Source organism: Canis lupus, chromosome X (assembly GCF_003254725.2).
Source record: "Canis lupus dingo isolate Sandy chromosome X, ASM325472v2, whole genome shotgun sequence".
Lineage (NCBI taxonomy): Eukaryota > Metazoa > Chordata > Mammalia > Carnivora > Canidae > Canis > Canis lupus.
In genome coordinates this window covers 80,996,484-81,024,481 of record NC_064281.1, presented here as the reverse complement: position 1 = coordinate 81,024,481, position 27,998 = coordinate 80,996,484, and the positions used below count along the sequence as shown (strand labels likewise).

At 35.1% G+C, this 27,998-nt stretch overlaps 1 protein-coding gene across 4 annotated transcripts in view; it reads left to right on the top strand.

Annotated features, from left to right (window-relative positions):
* RBM41 (RNA binding motif protein 41) overlaps positions 1-27,998 on the top strand; it is a 57,722-nt gene that overhangs the window by 13,375 nt on the left and 16,349 nt on the right. For all 4 annotated transcript variants that reach the window (XM_049107627.1, XM_035711988.2, XM_025431513.3 and 1 more), the window contains one exon: positions 20,150-20,553. In XM_049107627.1, coding sequence (XP_048963584.1) covers positions 20,150-20,553 — 404 coding nt within the window. The remainder of the gene's footprint in view (positions 1-20,149; positions 20,554-27,998) is intronic.

Below are 27,998 nucleotides of genomic sequence, written 5' to 3'. Positions count from 1 at the left end.
TATATATCACATCTATTTGAAGAACTTAAAATAACTGATTAAAAGTTTTGTCTGAGAAGCCCAATGTGCTTTCTCAGAAAAGTTTCTATTAACTATTTCTTTTTTCCTGTGTATCAAAGTACAATCATTTGGGTAGCTTATAAACAACAGATTTATTTCTCACAGTTCTGGAGGCTGGAAGTCTGAGATCAGGGTTCCAGTATGATCAGGTTCTGATGAGTGCCCTCTTTTAGGTTGCAGACTGCTAACTTCTTATTGGATCCTCAGATGTCAGAGAGCAGGGAGAGGAAGCAAGCTCTCTCAAGACTTCTGTAAGGGTACTGATCCCATTTATGAGGGCTCCACCCTCATGATGTCATCTAATCCCGTTACCTCCCAAAGGTTCTCACTTCCTATTACCATCACATCACCAGTAGGGTTTCAACATACAAATTGGTAAAGGGGGAGCACAAATACTCAGTCCATAACAGTCTTAGAATTTTTTTGTTGCAGATGAGACATTTAAAATAATGTCATGTGGGATCCCTGGGTGGCGCAGTGGTTTGGCGCCTGCCTTTGGCCCAGGGCACGATCCTGGAGACCCGGGATCGAATCCCACGTCAGGCTCCCGGTGCATGGAGCCTGCTTCTCCCTCTGCCTGTGTCTCTGCCTCTCTCTCTCTCTGTGACTATCATAAATAAATAAAAATTAAAAAAATAAAAAATAAAAAAATAAAATAATGTCATGTGACAACTCTGAAAATCATTCTCCCACACACACCCCAGGGTTTGTTGTTATTGCTATTTGTATAGTGATTTTCCTAGACTAATTCTGTAAATTTGAAAGCTTTGTCATGTACAGCCACTGAAGTCTGTTCACTCAGCATAGTGGCCCACTAGTTATTGGAGAAAGTTTTCCTTAAATACCTTGAACCAAAAAGTTCTACCAGCCTTTGTGTGTGTGTGTGTGTGTGTGCTGTCTGTCTGTGTTGGGTCACTCCTTCCATGCCCAGGCAGACAGTTTGTAATTCTTAGACTTCACTTCCTGCTTGTACAGACCCTCAAGGTCAGCCAGAGGTGAGAGTTTAATGACTTCTCAGGTCCTAACTTTCCCGGGCGTACACATAACCCAGCACATGTTTGTTACCTTCTAGAGTCCCAGGAGTATATCTGAACTTTTCAAAGACCCTTATGGACATTTCATTCCCTATTTTGCTTTTCTTTTTTTAAGAACATTTAACATGAGATCTACCCAATCAAATTTTTTGGTGGAAAATACCATGTTGTTAACTACAGGCACTCTATTGTACAATAGGTCTCTACAACTTAGTCATTTTGCGTAGCTGAAACTTTATAACCTTTGAATAATGACTCCCCATTTTCTTCTTCCCCTAGTCCCTGGCAACCACCATTATATTCTGCTTCTATGTGTTTATTTTATATACCTTATGTAAGTTGTTTCATGTAGTATTTGTCCTTTTGTGACTGGCTTATTTCATTTAGCATGGTATCTTCAAGGTTCATTTGTGTTGTCACATGGCAGGATTTTCTTTTTTTTAGGCTGAATAATATTCCATTGTATGCATGATACTACATTTTCTTTATTCATTCACTGATGGACATTTAGGTTGTTTCCACATCTTGGCTATCATGAACAGTGCTGCCAGGAATATAGGAAGTTCAGATATCTCTTACAGACTCTGATTTCAGTTCTTTGAATACTCATAAGTAGAGTTGCTTTATCGTATGGTATTTCTATTTTTAATCTTTTGCATAAACTCCATACTGTTCTTGGTAGTAGTTACACCATTTTACATTCCCACCAAAAGTGTACAAAGATTCCAGTTTTTCAAGACCCTCACCAATGCTTGTTATATTTTGGGTTTTGATGTTAGCTGTCCTAACCTAACAGTTGTGAGGTGATATGTCATTGTGGTTTTGATTTGCATTTCCCTGATAATTAATGCTGTTAAGCACCTTTTCATATACCTGTTTGGCCATCTGTGTATCTTCTTTGGAGAAGTGTCTATACAAATACTTTGCACAGTTTTTAATCAGATTTTTTTAATTTTAAAATTATTTTTAAAAATTTTAATTCCAAGGTGCCTGGATGGCCCAGTTGATTAAGTGTCCAACCCTTGGTTTTGATTTAGGTCATGATCTCATGGGTTGTGAGATCCAGCCTGCACTGGGCTCTGTGTTCAGGGCGGGGGGCGGGGAAGGGGGTCTGCTTGAAGATTCTCTTCCTCTACCCCTCCCCTTACCCACACTTTCTCTCTGTCAAACAAATAAATCTTAAAAATGTTGAATTCCAGTATAGTTAACATACAGTGTTATATTAGTTTCACAGGTTTTGTTTCTTTGGCATTGAGTTGTAGTTCCCTATATGTTTTGAATATTAATCTCTTATTAGATATATGGTTTACAAATATTTTCTCCCATTCTATATGTTGCCTTTTCACTCTGTTAATTGTGTCTTCTGCTATGCAGAAGCTTTGTAATTTGATATAGTTCCACTTTCTATTCTTGCTTTTGTTGCTTGTGCTTTTGGAGTTATAAAGAAATCATTGCCAATATCAGTGTCAAGAGGATTTTTCTCCATGTTTTCTTATAGGAGTTTTAGAGTTTCAGGTCTTATTTAAGCCTTTAATCTATTTTTAATTGATTTTTGTGAATGGTATAAAATACGGGTCCCTTTCCATTCTTTTGCAAGTGGAGATTCAGTTTTCTAGCATCTTTTGTTGAAGAAACTATCCTTTCCCCATTGTATATTCCTGCCAGTCTTACCAAAGATCAGTTGACCATGTATGTGAGGATTTATTTCTGGGTTTTCTCTTCAGTTCCACTGGTCTGTTTGTCTGTCTGTATTTTAGTACCATAGTATTTTGATTGCTATAGCTTTGTAGTATATTTTGAAACCCATAAATGTGATTCTCATTCCCTGTGTCTTCTTTTAATTTTTTTGTCATCCTCTTGTTAGCCCCACCTGGTAATGCTGTCTCAAGCAGCTACATGTTAAACAACCTTCACCAATTGGTTTTGACAAATGCCCTAGGGCTGGGCTGTTCCTACAGAGTGAGATATGAACCAAGTCAAAAACAAAAAACAAAACAAAACAAAACAAAAACAAAAACAAATCTTCATTCAGGGAAAGCATTTCTGTGAGAGTTAAATTAAGATAAACTAAGCTGTTTACATTCTTAAAAACAAAACAAAACAAAACAAAAAAAAACAAGCCCTCGGAATGTAGCTTCAGCAAAGTACTAGGCTGGTCAAACAGCGACAGTTCTCTGAGGATGGCGCTTCTGGTGAACTCCAGAACTGCTCTACTTCCTGTAGTATCAGCTAGACTGCGGTTTTATTTACAACCACTGTATTGTTGGTTTTCAAAGCTACTGCAAAGTTGGGGAGAGGGAAATGTGATTTCAGAAAGTTGAAATCTTACTATTCTCATTGAGCCTCAGCTGTTTTTCTTGAACAACTGTTCCTCCTATTATTGTATACCTTTATTTAATTTCCAGACTTATCAAAAGTTTAATTTTTTATGGAAGAGTGGATTTTCAAGGTCCTTACTCCAACATTCTAGAAGAAATTTCTCCCCATCTTACTTTTATCCTATCTATACTATTATATTTAAAAGTGAGTTTCATGTTTTTTAAAAAATAAGTTTCTTATGGAATGTAGTTGGGTCATTTTTTCCCACTTTTTATTGTGTTATGATTTACATGGTATTAAACTCACTCGTTTAAGTGTACAATTCAGTGACTTGTAGTAAATTTACAGAGTTGGTCAACCATCATCATATTCTAGTTTTAGAACATTTCCAATACCTCAAAGATGGCTCTCAGTCCCTTTTTCTTCTCCCAGCCCAGACAGTGACTAATCTATTATCCCTCTATATGGGGATTTGCCTATTCTGGACATTTTGTTATAAGTGGGACCTTATAACATGTGACCTTCTTTAACTTAATGCAGTGTTTTAACTATGCCCAAAACTAGTACTTTTCCCAGTCCTGAGGGATTTCCTAGCACTGAGGGATTTGTATGCAAGCTAAGCACATCTTCCACAGGCAGCTAAGCAGTTTACAACTCCATCTTAGCCCTCATTTCCTGCTTGTGCAGAGACTTGAGATTAGTCAGAGGTAAGAGCTTAGGGATTTTCTAGTCTTTCCTGAGCATGCATACAGCTCTAGCCATGTGGACAGGCCTGTGCACATGTGTGGCCTTCTAGATTCCTGGGAGTATGTTGGAGCTTTTCAGTGTCCTTTAAGGACATTTCATCCCTCAAGATTTCCTTCTAAGCTTTTTGGTTAACCTATTGATTATTCCAACTCCACCACCTCAGGCAGGGGAAGAATTCACCAACTGCCTCTGATCATTTTCCACGAAAGTTCTGGGGAAGTCTCTTAGCACTGGGTGGTGAGCTTTGGGTTACATTAAGGAGAGTATTGCCTGTCACTAGAAAGACCACATAATGACTGTTCTCTGATAATGGTGCTTTGAATGAGTTCCAGCCCTGTTTTTTCTTCTCCAGTGGCTGCCAGGCTCCTGGTTTTTGCTGCAATTTCAGGTTGTTGGTTTTCAAGGTTACCACAGATCTGGGAGAAAAGGACAAGAAAAGGGCAAGTTAAAATGCCACAAAATGTATTATTCATACTGAGATTTAACTATTTTTATTGAATAAATATTTCTGAGATTGCTGCAGGCCCTTGGTTAATTTCCAGAGTCCTGGAGAAGCTGATTCTGACCATTTTGGCCAGTGTTCTCATTGCTTGTTGGAGGAGAGAATTTCAGGAGGTCCATACTCTGCCATTTTCACTGATGTTACCTCTCTTAACAGTATCTCCTGAAGTTCGTGAATTTGACAAAGTCAAATTTACTTTTTTTTCATAACTTCTGCTTTTGGTCCTATAGCTAAGATTTCTTTCTAACCCAAGATTGCAAAGATTTTGTCATATGGATTCTTTTGCAGAACATAGAAGTTTAGCTTGTACATGTATGCCTATGAACCATTTGCTTTCTGCCTGACTCTGCTAACTTCCATATCCTCACTCTTATTTTCTTCCATCCCAACTCAGTGGTAGGTACATCCTTCATGCCTGAAGTTAATCATTACACTTTTGTGCTGGATCCTAGCCTTCTTATCTCCTTAGATACCTTGGTCAGTTATCCCAAGTATTGCATTTTTCCTTTCAGGATCTTAACATGCTTTGTATTACTTGCCGGTTTCCATAGTGTACAGACTCCTACCATGAATTCTCTTTAAAAAATGATAAAAACAAAAAATTCCCTTCAGTTGTTAGCTACTTGAGCAAAGAATATGTTTTGATTCTCTCCATTTACTGTGATCACAATAAGTAGCACTTGGTTTAAAAATGAAATATCAAAATGGAATCAAAATAATAGAATTAAGTACATATATTAATATTTTTGATATCCATACAGGAAATGATGTTTCTCCAGTCTTTAATGCGAATTTTCAAACACACAGGAATGTTGAAAGATTTTTATCACAAACATCTATTACATCACCAACTAGACTCTACCATTAATATTTTATTTTATCACATGTCTATCCCTCTACTCATTTATCGATCCATCTTTCTTGATGTATTTAAAATAAATTGCCAATGTAAATGCATACCCTCCTAAATACTTCAGTATGCATATTGTTAGCTAGAATTAAATATTTAAATTTTTTTCTTTTGATGCAAAATTTATGTTCAATGAAATGCACAAATTTTAAGTGTTTATTTGCTAACTTTTGACCAGTGTATACGTTTTTATAATGATGTGTTGGTAAATGTTTAACAGCTGGCTCTCCAGAAAGTAAAAGGGCTCTGATTTCTACCATTTGCCAGTTTCCATGGTGTACATACTTGCACCATGGAAAATTTCAAACTACCAAAGTTATCACTGAACATGGAATCTGGAAGATACGTGTATAATCATTGGACCATTTCTAGCATACCACTGCATCTGTGTAACTTAATCCATAGAAGATTACCACCATTCCAGAAAGTTTTATCATACTTCTTGTAAGTAATTTCCCAAGAGGCAACTAGTGTTTTGACTTTTTTCCACTATAGATTCATTTTTCCTGTTCTAGAACTTCATCTAACTGAAACAATATACTTTGTTTTCTTTCTGTAAGGCTTCCTTACCTGAGCAGGTTTTTTTTGAGATTCATTCATATTGTGTATGTCAATCATTTTTCCTTCGCTTTGCAACAGAATTTCTTAGAAGGATTTTCTTTAATCACTGTATTCTTTTTCTAGGACTGCCATAACAAATGACAACAAATGTAGTGGCTTAGAACAACAGAAATTTATCCTCTCACAGTAGCGAGAAGTCTAAAATCAAGGTGTTGGCAGGGCCATGCTCTTTCTGAAGGCTTCCTTGTATCTTCTACCTTTTGGCATTTGCCAAAAAAATCCTTGGTGTTATACCCGCATTATTCCAGTTTCTGCCTCCATCATCACATGACAGTCTCAGTGTGTGTCTGTGTCTCTGTGCTTTCACACGGCCTTCTTTTTTTTTTTATTTTATTTTATTTACTTATTCATGAGAAGCTGAGACACAGGCAGAGGGAGAAGCAGGCTCCATGCAGGGAGCCTGATGTGGGACTCAAACCCGGGTCTCCAGGATCATGCCCTGGACCAAAGGCAGGCAGGCGCTAAACCCCTGAGCCACCCAGGGATCCCTCACACGGCCTTCTTATAAGCACATTAGGCATTTTATTTAGGGCCCACCCCAATTCAATGTAATGTCATCCTAACTAATGACATCTACCAAGACCCTGTTTCCAAAATAAGTCATGTCTGAGGCTTGGGATAGACATGAGTTTTGAGGGTACTCTATTCAACCTAGTACAGTCTGGCCTCCAAATAATCATATCCATCTCACACACAAAATACATTCACCCCATTGTAGCATCCACAAAAGTCTTAACCTATTCCAGCATCAAGTTTAAGTTCCAAAGCTCATCTAAATATCAACTCAAAAATTCTCAAGTGGCATTTAAATAATCAAAACCAGGTGTCCCATATCAAGCTCCTGCAGGAAGCCTGCTTCTCCCTCTGTCTATGTCTCTGCCTCTCTCTCTCTGTGTCTCTCATAAATAAATAAATAAGTAAACCTTTTTAAAAAGAGAGAAAAAAAGGAAAAAAAAGAAAGAAAATGGAATGATTTGTATTTTTTTAAAAATCACCCTTTATTTTTATCCTTATTATCATCCCCAAACAGTGCAAACTTTTTTTGATGTGTCTACTTATGAAAATCTTTTATTACTTTTTATGATTATACAAATATAAAAATTCAAATATTATAATCTGCATGACTTTAAAAAGTATTTTAAAAGATTATGAAATAAAAGCTTATTTCAAAAAAAAAAAAAAAAACAGGTGTCAGTGAGGCTTTTGAGTATGCTCCACCCTAGGGCGAAATTCCTCTCTGTCCAGAGACCTGTGAAACTAGACAAATTATCTGCTTCCAAAAGACAATGTGAAACAGGCATAGGATAGGCAGTCCCATTCTGAAAGGGCAGAAAGGAAGGAATAAAGGGGTTACTGGTCTAAAGCAAGTTAACAGCCCAGGAGGGCAAATTCTCTTAGGTCTCAGAGCCTGAGAGTGATGCTCTGGGCTCAGTGCTCTGTCCTCTGTCCTCCAGGGGTAGTCTTGTTCTCTGGGTCCTCTGGGATAGCCCCACCTTTTCAGCCTACCAGGGTAGCTGAAGCCCCACCTCACTGGCTTTTGCATCTGTGGCTTTACCTTCGCAAAGGTAAAGAATACTGCTAGAGATATTCTAGATATATATCTAGATATATATTCTAGATATATATCTAGATATTCTAGAAAGATATTCTATTCTTTACCTGGAATAGGTTAAGACTTTTGTGGATGCTACAATGGGGTGAATGTATTTTGTGTGTGAGATGGATATGATTATTTGGAGGCCAGACTGTACTTTACCTTCATCCTTCATTTTGTCCTGTCTTTTTCACTTTCACACCAGGCTGGCACTGTTTCTGCTGATATACAATTCTCTGAAACCTTATTTGTCTCATGCATGTCAAGAGATCCCTATAATCAGTTATAAGGGTTTTCCACAAATCCTTTCTGGATAACCCCTCCTCTCTTCCTGGCTTTTGCTGAGATGGTTGATTGCATTCATGAATCACACACCTAATCTCTTCAGTGAAGGTCTGTCCAGCCATACCATTGGCCCTGTTTCCAGAGCACATTGTTTAGATACACTGAGAATTCTATAGATCATCAAGTGCTGGTTTCTTTTTTCACAGATCTTTTCCTTAATTTATCTCTCTTTTCTCTTCATTTTATTGTAAGCAGCAAAGAGAAATCAGGCTGCATCTTCCACACTTTGCTTGGAAATATCCAGGTTCAACTAAATATCCAGGTTCATCACTTACACTTTCTACCCAACAGCCAAACTTGATTCAGCCAAGTTTCTGCCACTTGATGACCAAGATTGCCTTTCTTCCAGCATCCATGGAAACATGTTCATCATGTTCATCATTTCCTTCTGATGCCTCACCAGAAATACATTTTCTAATGTTCATATCTCTAGCAGTATTCTATTCATGATGATATATGTATTCTCTAACATGATGGAAGCTTTCTCTACTGGCCTCTTCTGAGCACTCACCAGAACTACTATTTACATCCGTATTTCTACTAACAGTCTCTTCAAGGCAACCAACCTTTTGCTGTCAGGCAATTCAGAAATTCTTCCAGCCTCTACCCATTTCCCAATTCCAAAGTCACTTACACCTTTTTAAGTATTTGTTACAGCAGCACCCTGATTCCCAGTACAAAATCTATATTAGTTTCCTAGGGCTGCTGTTAACAAAGTGCCACAAACAAGGTGAGTGAAAACAACAGAAATTTATTCTCTCACAGTTCTGGAAGCTAGAAGTTCAAATCGAGATGTTGACAGGCTTGGTTTTTATGGAGACTCTGAGGAAGAATCTGTTCAGTGCCCTAGCTTCTAGCTTCTAGTGGTTGCTGGCAATCCTTGCCTTGCAGAGACATCACTCCAATCTTTGCTTCTGTCATTATGTGATGTGTGTGTCTGTGTGCCTGTGTCTCTACGTGACCTCCTTAAAAAGACATCAGGCATTGGATTTAGGACCCGCACCAATCCAGTGCGACCTTATCTTACCTAACTGTATCTGTAAATATGCTATTTCCAAATAAGTTACGTTCTGAGGTTCTGGGTGGACATGAATTTTAGGGGGATACTATTCAACCCAGTATATTGAGTTCTCTCCTCTTCTTTCCCTCTTACTTTTTTAAAAATATTTTTAATAATGAAATGGATCACACTAGAGAGTCGCTTAACACATGTGTTCAGTCAAGTCAAGAAATCAAACTTTGCCAATACTCCAAAGTCCCTGTATGCTCTTCAGAAATCACATCCCCCTGACTACCAGATATAAACAGTCTCCTGACTGGTGATAATAATTTCTTTGCTTTTCTTTATATTTTTACCACCCATACATACATCACTAGACAGTAGGTTAGTTTTACTTGTTTTTAGGCATTATATCAGTGAATTGGATTGTGTGTAATCTCTTGGGCCTTCCTTTTCTATGTAACATTATATTTGTGAGATTCATCCACATTACAATGCATAGCCATAGTTCATTCACTTTCACAGTAGTATAGTATTCCTTTATGTGGACATATCAGTACTTATTTATCCATTTTACTGTAGTTGGACATGTGGGTTGTTTCCATTTGTGGGGGCTACAAGTATCAGTCCTACTACTGTTAGCATTCTTGTACATGTATCCTGGGACATGGGCAGGAGTTTCTCAGGGTATATAACTAGGAGTGGAATTGAGGGGTGAAAAATTCATACCTGCTCAACTTTATAGATCTCAACTCTTTTGTGAAGGGATTGTCCCAAGTTAAAAACCCACCAACCACATGTGAAGAAGGTTCAGGTTGTTCCATATCTTTGTCCACACTGGGTATTGTCAGACTCCCATCTGATGGGTATTTAATTATATTTCACTATATTATTTTCCCCTTTCTTAATAATTAGGATTCATTTATGTTATTTCTTATTTTTCAAGGGTTAGGAAAATCTTATTTTCCTCAACCTTCTATTTTGAAAAATTTCAAACATGGAGAAAAATTGAAAGAATAGTACACCCACACCCTTCAAGTACATTTACCAACCACATTTTGCCACATTTGCTCTACCTCTGTTTTTCTCTACACTGGAATCTGTGTGTAGTTTGTTTATTGCTACACAATTTGAAAATAAATTTCAGACATTAAGAGGTTTTACTCTTAAATACTTCATTATGTCTCTTCTAAGAACATAGAAATTTTCCTGTATAATCATAGTATTATGATCATTCTTAAGATATTTAGCATTATTGCACTAATATTATCTAATATAGAGTTTCTAATTAGATTTCTCAATTTTAAATCCAGGATGTAATCAGAGATCAAACGTTGCATTTAGTTTGCTTTATAAAAGTTCTCCTCTGTGTGTGTGAGTGTGTGTGTGTGCGTGTGTGTCTGTCTGTCTATCTTGCAGGCATTGATATTTTTCAGGAGTCCATGTTGTTTTGTTTGTTTCATTGTGGTTTTAACTCCTTTTCTTGATATCTAATGAGGTTGGAAACCCTCTTGCACATAATTTGCCATTTGGATATCTTCCTTTGTGAAATGGCTATTCAGTTCTTTTGCCTATTTAGCAAATGTGGAAATGTCTATTTCCTACCTGAATATCTTTTCAACTGCTTATATGTGTCCAGATGCAGTCTTGGTTCAAAGGTCACTTTAGGCATGTATCAAAGGAGTACCTCAGCCCCCAAACCCTAGGATATGGCAGATCTCAATGATCACTACTTACCTTCAGTACTGCTATGGAGAGGAGGGAACTAGGAAAGTGTTGTGGTTATATGTCCTGAATATTCTATCTATTCTATCTCCAAATTTCATCTCTCATCTTAATATGCATTTCTTATAAATTTGTACAAGTTCTTTATTATTGTGGATACTTGCTCTTTGTTGGCTATATAAAAATGCCTATTCCCATTTTGTGGCTTATCATTTCACTCCCTTTATAGCATCTTTTGATGAATAAAAGTTCATTTTTATATAATAAAATCTATTAATTTTTCTTTCTACTTTGTGATTTTTGTACTTTGATCAATGAATCCTACCCTACATGAGCTCAGGAAGATATTGTTCTTTATTCTGAAGGCTTTATGTTTTTGCCTTTCACATTTAAGTCTTTGATCCAACTGGAATTGATTTCTGTATATGGTGTAAAGTAGGATTTCAGGTTTGTTTGTTTTTACAATATAACTAACCCTCTATCCCAACACTATGTTTTGAAAATGTCCCTGTACTGTTATTGTATTGCTAGTTCTGTCATATATCAGGTGTTCATGTATGCATGGGTGTTTTTATGGGTTCTCTTTGATACCTTTGATCTTTTTGGCTATCAGTTTATCAGAATCAGTATCACAGTTTAGCTTTTTAATGTCTTGATATCCAGTACAATAAAAAACATTCCTTCTACCTTGTTCTTCTTCAAAAGTATTTTATTTACTTTTGATACTTTGCTTTTCCATGGAAATCTTAGGATCAGTTTGTCAGGTTACACACACACATACTCACACACATACTTTCTCTTATGTGATTTCAACTGAAATTCCATCAAGTATTTAAATGAATTGAGGAGAGTTGACATATTTACAGTATGAATCTTCAGATCTTCAAGTGTGAATATGCTGTATCTTCTCATTCATTTAATTATTCTTTAGTGTCTTTGAATACATTTTCCCTATTTTCTGTTCTAACATTGTGTGAGACTGAATAGTGTTAAAATTCCCCTATTATAAATGTTCAATTAGGTGACTTTTAGTAAATTTATTGAATTATGCAATCATCAATACAATTCAGTCTTAGGGCATTTCCATCCCTCTGCAAAATTCCCATGAGTTTATTTGCAATAAATCACTCCCACTTCTACCCCAAGCCTCTGTCTCTATAAATTTGTTGAATCTAGGTGTTTCATATAAATGGAGTCTTAACAATATGTGGTCTTTGGAATTTGGTTTCTGTCAGCATGTTTGCAGAGTTTGTTCTTATTGTAGCCTGTATCAGCAATTCATTCCTTTTTATTTCTAAATAATTTTCCATTGTATGGATATACCACATTTTATTTATCCTTTCATCACTGATGGCATTTGGGTTGTTTCCACTTCTTGTCTACTGTGAATAATACTATTAACATTCATGTCCAAGTTTTTGTGTGGACGTGTTTTCATATCTCTCGAGTGACTGGACTTTCTAGATCATATGATAACTCTGTATAACCACTTGAGGGATGGCCAAACTGTTTTCCAGTGTGGTTGCATCATTTTACTTTCTCATCAGTGATGTATGAGTGTTCCTACTTCTTTACATCCTTTCCAACACTTTTTGTACCCCTCCTTTTTTTTTTACAGCCATACTAGTAGGTGTGTACTAATATCTCATCGTGGTTTTAATTTGAATTTTTATAATAAGAAATAACCTGAATATTTTTCATGTGTTTATTAGCCATTCTTATATCTTCTTTGATGAGTTGTCTATTCAAGTCTTTTACCCATTTTTTGGTTGGATTGTTTTCTTAGTATTGAGTGGTAAGAGTTCTTTATGTATTCTGAATACAAGCACTTTATAAGTTTTATGACTTGAAAATATTTTCTTCCAGTCTGTAGTTTATCTTTTTATCTTCTTAATGGTATCTTTTGAAGCACAAAAGTTTTTAATTTTAATGGTGTTCCATTTATTAATTTGTTCCTTTATGTAACCTTTATGGGCTTTTTGGTATCATATCTGAGAAATCATTACTGAACTCAAGGTAGGAAAGATACTACTCTCCTGTGTTTTCTTCTAGAATGTGTATAGTTTGAGCTCTTACAATTAGATCTCTTATCGATTTTGGGTTCATTTTTGTGAGTGAGATAAAGGTTCTAAGTTCATATTTTTAAATATGCATATCTAACTGTCCCAGAACTATTTATTATAAAGACTATTATTTCCCCCAATGAATTGTCTTGGCACTTTTGTGGAAAATCAATTGACCATAAATGTAAGGGTTTATTTCACTTGTTTTGGTTCTATTGATGTATATGCCTATCCTTATACTCTGAATGTCTTTACTTTTATATAAATTTTGAAATCAGGTAGTGTAATTCCTCCAATTTTCCTCCTGTTTTTCAAAATAGCTTTGGTTATTCTAGGCCCTTTGTATTTCTATGTAAATTTTAGAACAAGCTTGTCAATTTTTCTATTAAAAAAAAGCCTGCTGATATTTGATAAGGATTGTGTTGAATTTGTAGTTCAATTTGGGGAAAACTGCTATTTTAATAATATTGAATATTCTAGTCCATGAACATAGAATGTCTCGTCCTTTATATAGCTCTTCTGTAATTTATTTCAGCATGTTTTATAGTTTTAAGTTTACAAATATTATATTTTTTTACTAATTCTTACTTTTTCATTTTGATGCTCTTGTGAACAGAATTGTTCTATTTCATTTTCTTTTTTTTAATTTTATTTATTTCTTCATGAGAGACACAGAGAGAGAGAGACAGAGACATAGGCAGAGAGAGAAGCAGGTTCCATGCAGGGAGCCTGATGTGGGACTTGATCCCCGGGCCCCAGGATCACGCCCTAGGCCGAAGGCAGACACTCAACCACTGAGCCACCCAGGTGTACCATTATTTCATTTTCTGATTATTACATACATGTATATAGAAATACAATTGATTATTGTATATCTGTCTTGCATTCTTGATCTTGTAATTTTTTACTTAATTCAAGTAGTTTTATCGTGGATACCTTCAGATTTTCTACTTAGACAATTATGTTGCCTATGAATAAGGCAGTTTTAACTTCTTTCTTTCCAATCTGGATGTCTATGTATGTATGTATGTATGTATGTTTCCTTGCACAATCTAGAATTCAGTACAGTGTCAAATTGAAGTAGTGTGGGCCACCTGGGTGGCTCAGTGGTTGAGCATCAGCCTTCAGTTCAGGGCGTGATCCCAGGGATCACGTCCCACATCGGGCTCCCTGTGGGAAGCCTGCTTCTCCCTCGGCCTGTCTCTGCCTCTCTCTCTGTGTCTCTCATGAATGAATAAATAAAATCTTCCAAAAAGAAGTGGTGAGAGCAAGCATCTTTGCCTTTTCCCAGTCTTAAGGGGAAAACATTCAGTTTTTAACTATTAACTATGATCTTAGCTCTAGGTTTTTTGTACACGATCTTTAGAATCATAGTACATTCTTTCCTGTGGGTGCTGTAACTAATTATTATAAACTTAGTGGCTTAAAGCAACTAATTTCTTCTCTTACAGTTCTAGAGGTCAGAAGTTGTTAAATCAGTTGTGCATAAGGTTGCCTTCCTTCTGGAGTTCTCTAGGGGAGCCTTTTCCAATGTCTAGAATCCACCTGTAATTCCTTGGCTCATGGCCCTTTCCTCACATTACTTCAACTTCTACTTCCATCTATTACTCTGTCTCTGACCCTCCTGCCTCCTCCTAGTAAGGATCCTTGTAATTATATTGGGCCTACCTGCATAATCCAAGATAATCTCCCTAACTCAAGATCTGTAACTTAATCACATCTGTAGAGTCTCGTTTGTCATGTAACATTTTCATAGATTCCAGGAATGAGGATGTGGACATTTTTGGGATATCATTCAGCAGGCTGAAGTTGTTCCCTTCTATTCCTAGTTAATTGAAGTTTTTAAAAAAATCATGGATGAGTGTTGGATTCTATTTAATGCTTTTGCTGCATTCACTATAGGGCTCATGTGATTTAATGTTTTAATCTATTAATATGATGTATTCATTGATTTCTTAGATGTTAAACCAATCTCATTTCTGAGATAAATTCCACTTATATGTGTATAATCATTTCTATATATTGAGAATGCCTGAATTAGGCAGACTTGCTAATTTTTTGTTAAGGATTTTTTTGTCTGTTCATGAGGGATATCTGTAGTTTTCCCTGCTTGTGATGTCTTTGTTTAGCTTTGGTTTCAGTATACTATTGATATCATAGACCAACATCATAGAATAAGTTGGAAAAGATTCCCTCCTCTATTTTCTGAGAGTGTTTGTGCATGATTGACATTATTTCTTTAAATATTTGGTAGAATTCACCAATGAAGGTATCTGGACCTGAACTTTTCTTTGTGGGTAGACTGTTGATTGCTGATTGAACTAATTTACTTATTATAGGTTTATTCAGCTATTCTCTTTATATTTGAATCTGCTTGGTAATTTGTATCTTTCTATGAATTTGCCCATTCATCTAAGGTTTCTAATTTGTTGGCCTAAAGTTATTCATAATATTCCCTTATAATCATTTCCAGTTCTATTGTGTCAGTAATGATGCCTCATCTTTAATTCTTGATTTTAGTCATTTTTGTCTTCTCTCTTATTTTCTTGTCTGGCCTAGCTAAGGGTTCACCATTTTGTTAAACTTTTCAAAGAAACAGGTTTTGGTTTCATTGATCTTCTCTAATTTTCTGTTTTATGTCGCTTTGATTTATTCCTTAATTTTTATTATTTTCTTTTTCCTTGCTTTGGGTTAAGTTTGCTCTTTTTCTAGTTTCCTTAGTTTGGAAGCTCAGATTATAGGTTAAAAACATTCTTCTTTTTTTTACGTAGATGTTTAAAGCTGCAAATTTCTCTCTTAACATTGTTTTAGTTGCATCTATAAATTTAGATATGTTGTGTTTTCCCTTTAATTTAGTTGAAAATGTTTTTTAAATTTCATTTTTGAGTTCTTTGACTTAGGAGTTATTTAGAAGTATATCGTTTAATTTCTGAATATTTGTGTTTTCTAAGATTTCTTCTAGCAATGGATCTCTATTTTTTAAAGATTTATTTATTATTCATAGAGACAGAGGGAGAGAGAGGGAGAGGCAGAGAGGCAGAGACAGGGGCAAAGGGAGAAGCAGGCTTCACGCAGGGAGCCCAATGTGGGACTTGACCCCGGGTCTCCAGGATCACCCCCTGGGCCGAAGGCTGGTGCCAAACTGCTGAGCCACCCAGGGATCCCTAGCAATGGATCGCTAATGTGATTCCATTGTGATCAGATATGTGTATGATTTCAGACTTTTTAAATTTTTTGAGACATATTCCCCACTTTGGAGCCCTCGCTCTACCATCAGCATAATAGATTCCCTCACTTTCTTTAAGTCATATCTCTCAAATATCACTTTCTCAATGAGACTTACCAAGACCAACATTAAAATTGCAACTACCACTACTATAACCTCCTAGCACTTCCAATCACCCATTACATTGCTGTATTTTTTATAGCAGTCATAACCTTCTGATATACTATATAATATTCACTGAGCTCTATGAAGATAGGGACTTTGTTTTATTTATTGATATATCCCAAAAAAGAATAGTACCTGAGTCATAATAGTCACTGAATATTTATTTTTGAAGGTATACATTAGAATATTTATCCACTTGGTCATATGTAGCTGAAATTTGTTCATTTTCATTAGAATATAGTATTTCATTATATAAACTGACTACAGTTTTGTAATTGATTCTTAGATGGACATTTATATTTTTGCTAGTTTCAGGCTATTATAAATAGCACTGATCTTTTTTTTTTTTTTTAAATAGCACTGATCTAAACATTATTATTGTATCCTGGTACATATATGCCTAAATTTCTCTAGGGTATATATATATAGGAGTGGAACTGATTAGTCATATTATGAGCAAATCTTCAACATCAGTAGATAACATTATAGTGATTTTCACTATGGGTGCACATTACTACCAGCAATGTATGAGGCTTTACAATTTCACTGACATGTGATATTGGTGTTCTTTTTAATTTTTGCCAGTATGGCAGTTTTCTATTAATATCCCAACCCTTCTTAATTAGCATTTCCCTGAATTCTAATATGGTTGAGCACTTTTGCATATATTTATTAGCCCTGTATATTTCCTCTTTTGTGAGGCCTCTTTTCAGTTGTCTGCCGCTTTTCTTAATGGTTCTTTACCAGTTATTTGTGCAGCAAACATCTTTTTCCATTCTATGACTTTTCCCTTTATATTTTCAATGAACAGAAGTTTTAAATTTAGTTGAATCTGTCAATATTTTCCTTAATGATTAGTATTTTTTTTGGGTTTTAAGAAATCCTTCTATAAATATTCTTATACCTTGCTGGTGGAAATGCAGAATAATACAACTCCTACAGAGTAGAATTTAGCAATATGTGGAAAAATTGCATACACATTCACCCTTTGTCTCAGCAATGCCACCTCTTGCAATCTGTTTCAAAGATATACTAGAAGAATACAAAATGCTGTTGTGCACAAGGCTATTTGTCAGAGTATTATTCATAAAAGCAAAAAATACTGGATACAGCACTAATGTGCATCAGTAGGAGAGTAGTTAAATAAACTAGTACATTCACACAATAGAGTACTGTGCAGATATCAAGAGGAAGGGGAAGAACTCTACACATTAATAAGTTATTTCTGATATATTATTAAGTACAAAAAAGTAAATTGTAGAACAGTATTTATAGTAAGTTACCTTTTATATAGGAAAGGGGTGTAACTGATGAATTATGTAGATACACACATATGTGTTGTGTGAGCCTGCCTATTTGCTTATATTTTCAAAAAAGAAACAATGGAACCATAATGTCAAAACCTAAGAAAAATTATTATTTATGGAGAAGGAAAGGAATGGGATGAAGGGGACAGAGATGGAGGTGAGACTTTGTGAAGGTACTGTATAACACAGTTTTAATTTTAGATTCATGTAAATGTTCTGCATAATTTAAAAAATAATCAAAAAGGAAAAAATCAATTCTTAAAATTCTTGAAGTAAATCAATTCCTTAAATAACCTGAGGTAAATGAATATAACTATGAATAAAGTTGGTAACATAACCATACAGAAAAAGTAATTATGTAAAGTAACTTTAAAACAACATTTGTATATGCCTAGTGGAATATATTTTAAAGACAAAAATAACTGCAAAGACATATAAAACTGTATTCAGTAGTTTTGTCATTAATAGTTATATTAGTATTGTTACTAACATTTTAAAATTCTATAAACATATTATTGGAAAAGGCTAATATCATTGAGCCAATATTTTAAGCATATGTGAAAAGAGATACAAGTCTAAGATCAAAGAGTTTGAGTAAAAACCTTGTAATCTTAAATTTAAAGTGGAAATACCAATAGGAACTCATGATTTATTTTTCTTTTTAAAGAATTTCCTAGCTTTGTCCACTGAAAAGCCCCAGAAGCAAAAACAACAGCTATCAACACACCTAACAACAAACACATTGTGGTTTCTAAACACTATTTACCATTAAAAGGAGCCAGGGTTCCTTGGAGAGATAATCTAGGTTTGAGTCAGGAAATATTCAAAATGAGCTTGTGACATCTTGCTGTGCCAGAAAACTAGAAAGCAACACAAGGAGCCAATCTGAAGGGACTTACTGGTCCCAAGTAGGATAATTTGATGACTAAAAAGAATAAAGATTACATTAAAGTGAAACACGTCAAACGTGAAAATGATCTCACGATTATACTAAAAATAATCGTTGGTCATCATTGGACATTTCTAAGGTACTAACTCATTACTTTCATAGTTGGTAAATATGGGGGTGGAAATCAAGCATTTGTCCGGCCTTTGCTGTATGAACTGTATATGGGGAAACCCAAATAGTTGACGGTAAGTTCATTTTAGAATTCCAGATAATAAATGCAGAAGAAATAATAGAATTAATAAATACAGAAGAACTAATATCATTAGGGGAGCTCCATTTTGCAACTTCTTTTTTTTTAATTTTTTTTAATTTATTTATGATAGTCACACACACAGAGAGAGAGAGAGGCAGAGACACAGGCAGAGGGAGAAGCAGGCTCCATGCACCGAGAGCCCGATGTGGGATTCGATCCGGGGTCTCCAGGATCGCGCCCTGGGCCAAAGGCAGGCGCCAAACCGCTGCACCACCCAGGGATCCCTTTTTTTTTTTTAATTTTTTTTTTTTTGTTTGTTTGTTTTTTTTTATTTTGCAACTTCTTAATTAACAGATCGAGGCAATGGTCATCAATGGGTGCAAAACCCATTAGGTGAATGGGGAAACTTCGTAATGGAGCAATCAGACTAATACCTTCTAAATCTGCTGATCAACTTTAGCATCATTAAAGTGGGACCACCAAACATTATATGCCCTAAGATGTGATGTCATAGGAAGTACCCATCTATCTATGGATGATTGCTACCTTAAATATTGAACCTGAATCTAGTCAAGCCTCTAGATCAGCGCTATCTTAATGCAACTTTCCACAATGATGCAAATGGTTTCTATCTCTTCTGCCCATTATGGTATCCATTAGCCACATATGGCTGTTGATCATTTGAAATGTGACTCGGTTAACTGGGGAACTGATATCTAAAACATTACTTTAAATAAATTTGTATGGCCAGTGACTATTGTATTAGATAGCACAAATCTAGATTTAACTGCCAGTTTGTAAGAGATAGAGGGGTTTGAGGAAAAAGTTAAACAATAACATGATGAATAATCAGCCAAATTTCATTTGTTCTCTGAACAAATGATGTGGTTCCTCTAATCATTCAATAGGATGGAGAAAAAAATGAGTTGGAGAAATGGAAAAGAGGGGCACTGTTTTAAGACAGAAGAGAGAGAACAGCCATAGCCTGGTTTAGATTCTGCATTGAACAGCCAGGTGTCAGAAGTGACGTTTGAGATAATCAGAGCCATTTGAATCTGAACTCAGGAATTATTATTAATTTTGTGAAGTGGGATAATGCTGTACTGGTTACATTTTTTTAATGTCCTTATCACTTAGGTGCATGTACTTGCATGACTCTGAGAGTGAGTACCTCCTTAAATTTTGTGCCTGAGGTGCCTTGCTTGCCTCACCATAGTTCCAGCATTGCTTGAGATGCACTACATTAAAACAGCTGTATACTATTGTCATTTGTCAAACTTATCCCCACAGAGTTTCTATATCTGAGAGCCAAGATTTAATTTTTATTATTTGTGAAAGGTTGTATTGGTAGGCTTTGTAGAACTTCCCTATCTCTTTGTCTTGATCTAGATGAACCCCAAAAGAAGAACAAAGGTGATCCCATGAACAACCTGGAAAGTTTTTACCAAGAGATGATAATGAAAAAACGTCTTGAAGAGTTCCAACTTATGAGAGGTGAACCCTTTGCTTCCCACTCACTGGTCTCAGCTACATCAGTGGGAGATAGTGACACAGCTGAGAACCCGTCATTACTCCAGGACAAGGGAAAACAGGCAGCACAGGGTAAAGGTCCCAGTCTCCATGTGGCAAAAGTTATTGATAATTCACCTGAGCAGTGTTGGACTGGGCCTAAGAAGCTGACGCAGCCAATAGAATTTGTCCCAGAAGATGAGATCCAGAGAAATCGTTTGTCAGAGGAAGAGATCCGAAAAATTCCTATGTTTTCTTCATATAATCCAGGGGAGCCAAACAAGGTATAGGCCAAACCAAGAAAAAAAACATGGGTTGTTTTCATTTTTCTTTACTTCTACCTAAACTAATACTTTGAAATTAGCTTTGATTATACCAAGGAATCATGACATAGGTACTGTGATTGTGTTTTTCCTTGACTTGGACTATTAATCTCTCCATACTATATAAGTAGTGTATTTCCTCTGATGTTCTTTGTGGTTTCCTAAGGTCTGAAGCTACCCTAGAGTTTTAAAGAAATCTTGATGAAACTAGTTCATATCCATTAGAGGCCCTGAATTGAAGGAAAAGCAACCTCCAGTTTCCTAGGCTAGTAATAAATCAAGTAATACTCATAGGACCACCATATCAGGTAGCCGAAGTTCCTCTGCTAGTAGTCCATAAATAATTGGCCACCTGGTTTTGAGTAGAGTTTACTGTTATTACGTGAGTTTTTTTTTTTTTTTAGAATACTCCACCTGACTCTCATGTGACATATGACTTTAAATTGCTGATACTAAGTAGCAAAGTGAAAGTGTAGGGCCTCTAAATCTTGAGAAATTGACAAATAGATACGTAGAGTTCTAAACAATCCTTGTTTTATTGATCACCTCATTATTTCACATTATTGGTATATGTTACATCCAGAATGGAAAATTTTATTGCAATGTCACTCAAAGAGGCAACACAAGCCCCTGGAACATATGCTTGGTTGTGTTTAATTTAAAAAACAAAACCAAAAAAATAATATTAGGTTCTGGCTGTCCCTGAATTTTAAAAAAAGGCAGTGTGGATGAGGGATATTAAAGCAATTTCCTTTGAGTGATTGCATTTCTAATATATTTTTACTGTTAGTTCAAGGGCAGCTTGATTTGTGTTTTTTATTATAAAATAATACTAATATACAAAAAGTTATAGAGAATAATATAGCAAATACCATTATACCTAGCCAGCCATCTTTATCAATACATAATAATTTCCATATTAGCTTAGTTAGAAAGATAATAGAGCCTTATGGATATACCCGAAGACTTCCAAGTATCCCTCACCAATCCCATTTCCCAATCTCCTCTCCAGAGGGAACTATTATCCTGAATTTGTTATTTATCATTCAGATGCATGTTTTTATATTTTTACTACATATTTATATATTCATAATAATTTTACATATTTAAAAGTACAGATATTATACTCTACATATCCTTCTACAACTTGCTTTTTTTACTCAATATACATGCTTTTGAAACTTATTTTAATACTATAAGGAACTATGTAGTATTCCATTGTAGAAATATACTATAATGTATCCATTCTCCTGAAGATATTTTCTTTTTATTTTTGCTATTACAGGCAATTCTGCAATGAACACTGTACTTATCTCCTGTTGCATATGTATAAGAGTTTCTCTAGGACACTTTTTCAAACTTCAGGTTACAATTAGTAGGTCACAACAAGCAATTTTTTTAATGAAACAAAACGGAATAGAATAGAAAATATCAAAGTATATTCTGTAGAGTAAGGGTGATTACTGTTTCTGGAAGCTTTTGGTGTGTGTGTGTGTGTGTGTGTGTGTGTACGTGATATGTGATATGTATGTGGGCCAGAATGTAAAATGCATTTCTTCCTATAGATCTCAGTCAAAAAAGTTGGAAAAATATTGCTCTATTGCAGTGATTCTCAAATGTTAGTATTCACCAGCATCATCTGGAAGGCTTGTTAAAAGACAGATTTCTGGGCTCCACCTTCAGAATCTCTTATTCAGCAGACCTGGAGTAGGGCCTGAGAATTTGCATTTCCAACAAGTTCCTATGAGGTGCTGATGCTGCTGGTCTAAGAGTGACATTTTAAGAATTATTGTTCTAGATTACATTCCTAGGAGTGGAATTACTATGATATAGGATATGTATATATTCAACTCCATGAGCAGGTTTTCAGAAATCTCTTTCATATCCTTGCCAAGATTCTTTAGCATTGGACTTTTTATTTTTGCCAGTCTAAAATGTTTGAAGGTATCTCATTGATTTAATTTGCATGTTTTTGATTTGCAATCAAGTTAAGCTTGTAATTATGCATTTGTTAGCTTTTCAGTAACCTTGTGTGCTTTGCCTGTTGCATTTCTTTGCCCATTATTTGTTTAGTTTTTCGTATTATTTATAGAAAAAAAAATTTTAAGTAGGCTCCATGGTCCAGCATGAAGCCCCCAACACAGGGCTTGAACTCATGAGCCTGAGAGCAAGACTTGAGCTGAGATCACAAATCAGACACTTAACCAACTGAGCCATCCAGCTGCCTAGAAATTATTTTTAAATTTCGGATACAAACATGTGTTGCTTATCTAGCAAATATATTCGTCCAGTAGGTGGCTTTTAAACATTTCTGATGTCTTTCGTTAAGCAGAAGTCTTTCATCTTAATGTTATCAAGCCATCAGTATTTTATTTGATGGTTTGTGCTTTTTGAGTCATTTTAAGGAACTCTTTCTCTACAAACCAATAATAAGTAAATAAATAAATAAATAGCCAGATGATGTGAACAGGCAATTTACAGGGGCGAAAACTTGAATAGCCAATTAATTATAACATCTTATTAGCAATCAAAGAAATGCAAAATATAACTACAGTGAAAAGCTATTTAACACCCAGGAAGTTGGCATTCCTTTAAAGGCCTGTCAATGCCAAGTATTGGTGAACATATGAGACAGTAAGAACTCTAATATATTGCTGGGTGAATATAAATGAGGACAATAACTTTTATGAATATTGTGGCAATATCTAGTAAAATATAAGATGCTCATACACCGTAAGTCAGCAATCCCACTCCTAGGTATCCTAGAGGAACTCCTACACATGCACATTAGGAAATGTTATAAAGATACTCACTGTAGCATTATTTATAAACAACACACTTGTTCATCAGCAGGAGAATGGATAAAGCATGGTATATTCATAAAATAGAATACGGTATAGAAAATGAATAAAATAGAACTACAGGTATCAACATGCATGAAACTCACAATATTGAATGCAAAAAGCTCCTTGGTTTCAGCTCCAACATGTAAAGTGCTTGGAAATTGTCACTCATGACTTATAACAAGAAAAATAGCTGAAAAAAGGAAACAGCAATGACTTTTCTTTGACCCATCAGAGAACTGAAGTCACAGAGTAAACTGTGACCCCAAAATCTAGAGAGAAAGGCAATTACAGAGAATCACAGCCCAGACCTGCTTATCAGTAGCAAAAAGCATTGGAGCCATAAACTGGTAAGGACCTTTACATGGTAACCTTGACAAATTTCTGGAAGTAGAATGTAGATTGTTTGAGTGACAAATTCTAGGGGCCTCAGTCTATGATGACCCTCACATTTTCATGACTTTTAACTCTAGGAACCCCACTAGGTTCTCAAGGGGAAAGGCCAAGAAACAATCTCCTGTTCCTGGCATGCAGAAGGAAAAAGTAATCATTTTGAAATACATCCAGAGCTTCTGCCTAACAAAGGGATACCCAGCAAGTGAAACAACTTTATGAAAGCCTTTGCCAGCTGGCAAGAAGGGAAATTCTCCAACTCCAGATGCCTCTAACTTTCCTGTCTCATCTAAGAGAGAAAGAAAAAAAAGCTATGAAACACTTACGAAGGTTACAAGCTAGGGACACGGGCACACTAAAAGAGTTGAGACTTAATTATGAGATTATAGAATGTTTCCCTTGCCACACACTTTACTGCCCCATCAATAGGGCTTCAGTACACTAACTATGGATGATAGCTGAAAGACTTACAAGGCTGACTCCATTTAAGGAGTTTTTAAGGAACCGCCCCCCCCCCCAAAAAAAAAAAAACAGGAGAGAAAAAACAAGGACATTAGAGGAAATTGAAACCTCTAACATCTACAACTAGAATAAACACCAAACACAGCCAACTCCTGGCCACATTAACATAAAACCTCATACTAATGCCCTATTTACCTTAGTTCCTCTTAATTTATACATCATGTCCAGCTTTCAACAACAACAAAAAATCACAGGGTGTGCTGAAAGGAAAACCAGTTTGAAGAGACAAAGCCAGCATCAGAACCAAACTTAGATATACAAGTTTTGGAATTAACAGATATATGGAATTTAAAGTAACTATGATCAATATACTACAGAATCTATTAGAGAAAATATATAATATGCAAGCACAGATGAGTAATGTAAGCAGATAGATAGAAACTCAGAATCAGAAGAAGATGCAAGAAATCAAAAACACTAAAAAGAAATGAAATGATTTGGGTACACTCATCATTAGATGGGAAGTGACCGAGGAAAGAATCAGTATGCTTGAAGACATGCCAGTAGAAACTTCCCAAACTGAAATGCAAAGAGTAAGAGGACTGTAAAAAAAAAAGGAAAATAATATCCAAGAACTATGGGATAATTTCAAATGGTATAACATACATGCTATTGGAATGCCAGAAGGAGAATAAAAGGAGAAGAAATAGTTGAAGTAGGAATAACTGAGAATTTTCCAAGATTAATGACAGACACTAGACCACAGATACAGGATCTGGGAAAACAATACTAACCAGGATAAATACTCCCAAAATACACCTAAGCATATCATATTCAAACACAGAAAACTGAGACAAAGAGAAAATCTTGAAAACACCCAGGGAAAACACATTATTAGAGGAACAATAAGAATTACATTGGATTTCTTGTCAGAAATTCAAGAAAGCAAGAAGAGAAAAGTAAAATATTGAAAGTATTGAAAGAAAAAAACACTCGCCTAGGAGTCTGTATCCAGCAAAACAATCCTTCAAAAATGAAACAAAAAATAAAAAAGACTTTCTCAGACAAACAAAAACTGAGGGAATTTGTCAATAGTAAATCTGCTTTGTGAGAAATATTTCTTTTTCAAAAAAGATTTTCCAGAGTGAAGGAAAATGATAGAGTTCAGAAAATTAGGTCTCTATAAAGAAAAGAAGAGCATAGGAGACAGAATACATAAAGGTAAAATAAAATCTTATTTTTAAGTTATTTAAAAGATAACTGTTCAAAGTAATAACAACAATGTGTTAGGCAATTATAGCATATGGGTAAATGATTGTTATAAAACAGGAATGTTATAAGGGATAAGAGGGAGGAATTAGTATTTGGTGTATATAACTGTTAATAAGTTATCTGCACTACCTGTGAAGTGGTATAATGTTGAGAGTGGACTTAGATTAGTTGTAAATTAATATTGTAAAGTAAGGCAACCACTAAAAATTATAAAATGAAATATAATTGATACATTGAGAAGGGCAAAAATGGAATCATAAAATGACACCTAATCTCTACAATCTTCTCTATAAAATGGAAAGAGAGGGAACACTTTCTAACTGATTTTATGAAACCAGCATTAGCTTAATACCAAAACCAGATAAAATCATCAATTAAAGCAAAACTTCAGACAAATATCTCTCGTGATCATAGATGCAAAAATCCTAAATTTTAGGAAAATAAAAATATTTGATTAAAATATTTTGATTGAAGTCAAAATATTAGGAAATCACATCCAACAATAGATCAAAATAATTATATACCATGATCAGATAGGATTTATTCTAGGTATCTATGGCTGATTCAACATTCAACAAACTAAAGAAGAAAAATTATATCATTATTTCAATTGATGTAGAAAAGGCATTTAACAAAATCCAAAACCCATTCATAACAAAAAACTCTCAGCAAACTAGGAATAGGAGGAAACATTCCCAACTTGATAAAGAATATCTACAAAACCCTACAGCTAACAATGTACTTGATGGTGAGAAACTGCATGCTCTCCCCTTTGATCAGGAATAAGGCAAGGAAGGACGTCCCCTTTCTGTACTTGTTTTCACTGTTGTACTAAAAATGCTAGCTAGTGCAATAAAATTTAAAAAAAAGAAAAACAAAAAGCACACAGATTGAGAAAGAGAAAATAAAATTGTCTTTTTTTCTCACAGATCTATGTCTATGTAGAAAATCCCAAAGAATCAACAACAATGTGAATAACTACTGGAAATAATAAGTGGAATATAGCAGGTTGTAGGATACAAGGTTTATATACAAAAACCAATTGCTTTTCTGTATACTAAAGAATGAACAATTATAATTGAGATTTAAAACTCAATACTGTTTTATAAAAAGCACCAAAAAAGTAAAATACTTAGGTACAAGTCTATCAAAATATGTACAGGATCTGGGCAGCCCAGGTGGCTCAGCGGTTTAGCGTCGCCTTCAGCCCAGGGAGTGATCCTGGAGACCCAGGACTGAGTCCCACATCGGGCTCCCTGCATGGAGCCTGCTTCTCCCTCTGCCTGTGTCTCTGCCTCTCTCTGTCTCTCATGAATAAATAAATAGAATCTTTAAAAAAAATAAAATAAAAAAATATGTACAGGATCTATACACAGAAAAGTATAAAACTGCTAAAAATTTAAAGAAGATCATCAATAAATGCAGAGATAACCTATGTTCATGGATTGGAAGATCTAATATTGTTAAGATGTCAGTTCTTCCCAAAATGACACGTAGATTCCACACAATCCCAATAAAATCTTGTCAAGCTACTTTGTGGATATAGACCGACTGGTTATGTTTACATGGAAAAACAAAAGACCCAGAATATCTGACACAATACTGAAGAACAAAGTTGGAGAACTGATACTACCCAACTTTAAGATTTACTGTAATCAAGAAAGGTATTGGTGAAAAAAGAAAGATACATAGATCAGTGGAGCAGAATAGAGACTCCAGAAATAGACTCACACAAATATGATGAACTAATCTTTGATGAGGGAGCAAAGGCAATTCAATGAAGGAAAGATACTCTTTTCAGGAAATCGTGCTAAAATAACTAACTGCTTATCCACATGCAGAATAAGAATCTAAATACAGATTTTAGATCCTATAAAACAATTAACTCAAAATTAATCATAGATCTAAATGTAAAACACAATACTATAATGCTACTAGAAGAAAATCCTAAATGACTTTGTATTTGGTGATACATTTATAGATACAATACCGAAAGTATGATTTGTGAAAGAAAAAAAAATGGTTAAATCAGACTTTATTAAATTTATAAACTTCTGCTATATGAAATACACTTCTAAGAAAATCAAAAGACAAGCCATAGACTAGAAAAAATATTTATAAAACATGTCTAATAAAGGACTTGTATCTAAAATATACAAAGACCTGTTAAAACTCAACAGTAGTAAAACAAACAACCCAATGAAATAATGGCCAAAATGTAAGAATAGATACCTCAACAAGGAAGTTATATACATGTCAAAGAAGCATATGAAAAGGAGCTCATCATCATTTGTCATCTGGGAATTACAAAATAAAACAACCGTGAGATGCCATTACCAACCTATTAGAATGGCTAAAATTCACAATAAAACTGACCATACCAAATGCTATTGAGGATGCTAAGCAACAGGAATTCTTATTCATTGCTATTGAAAA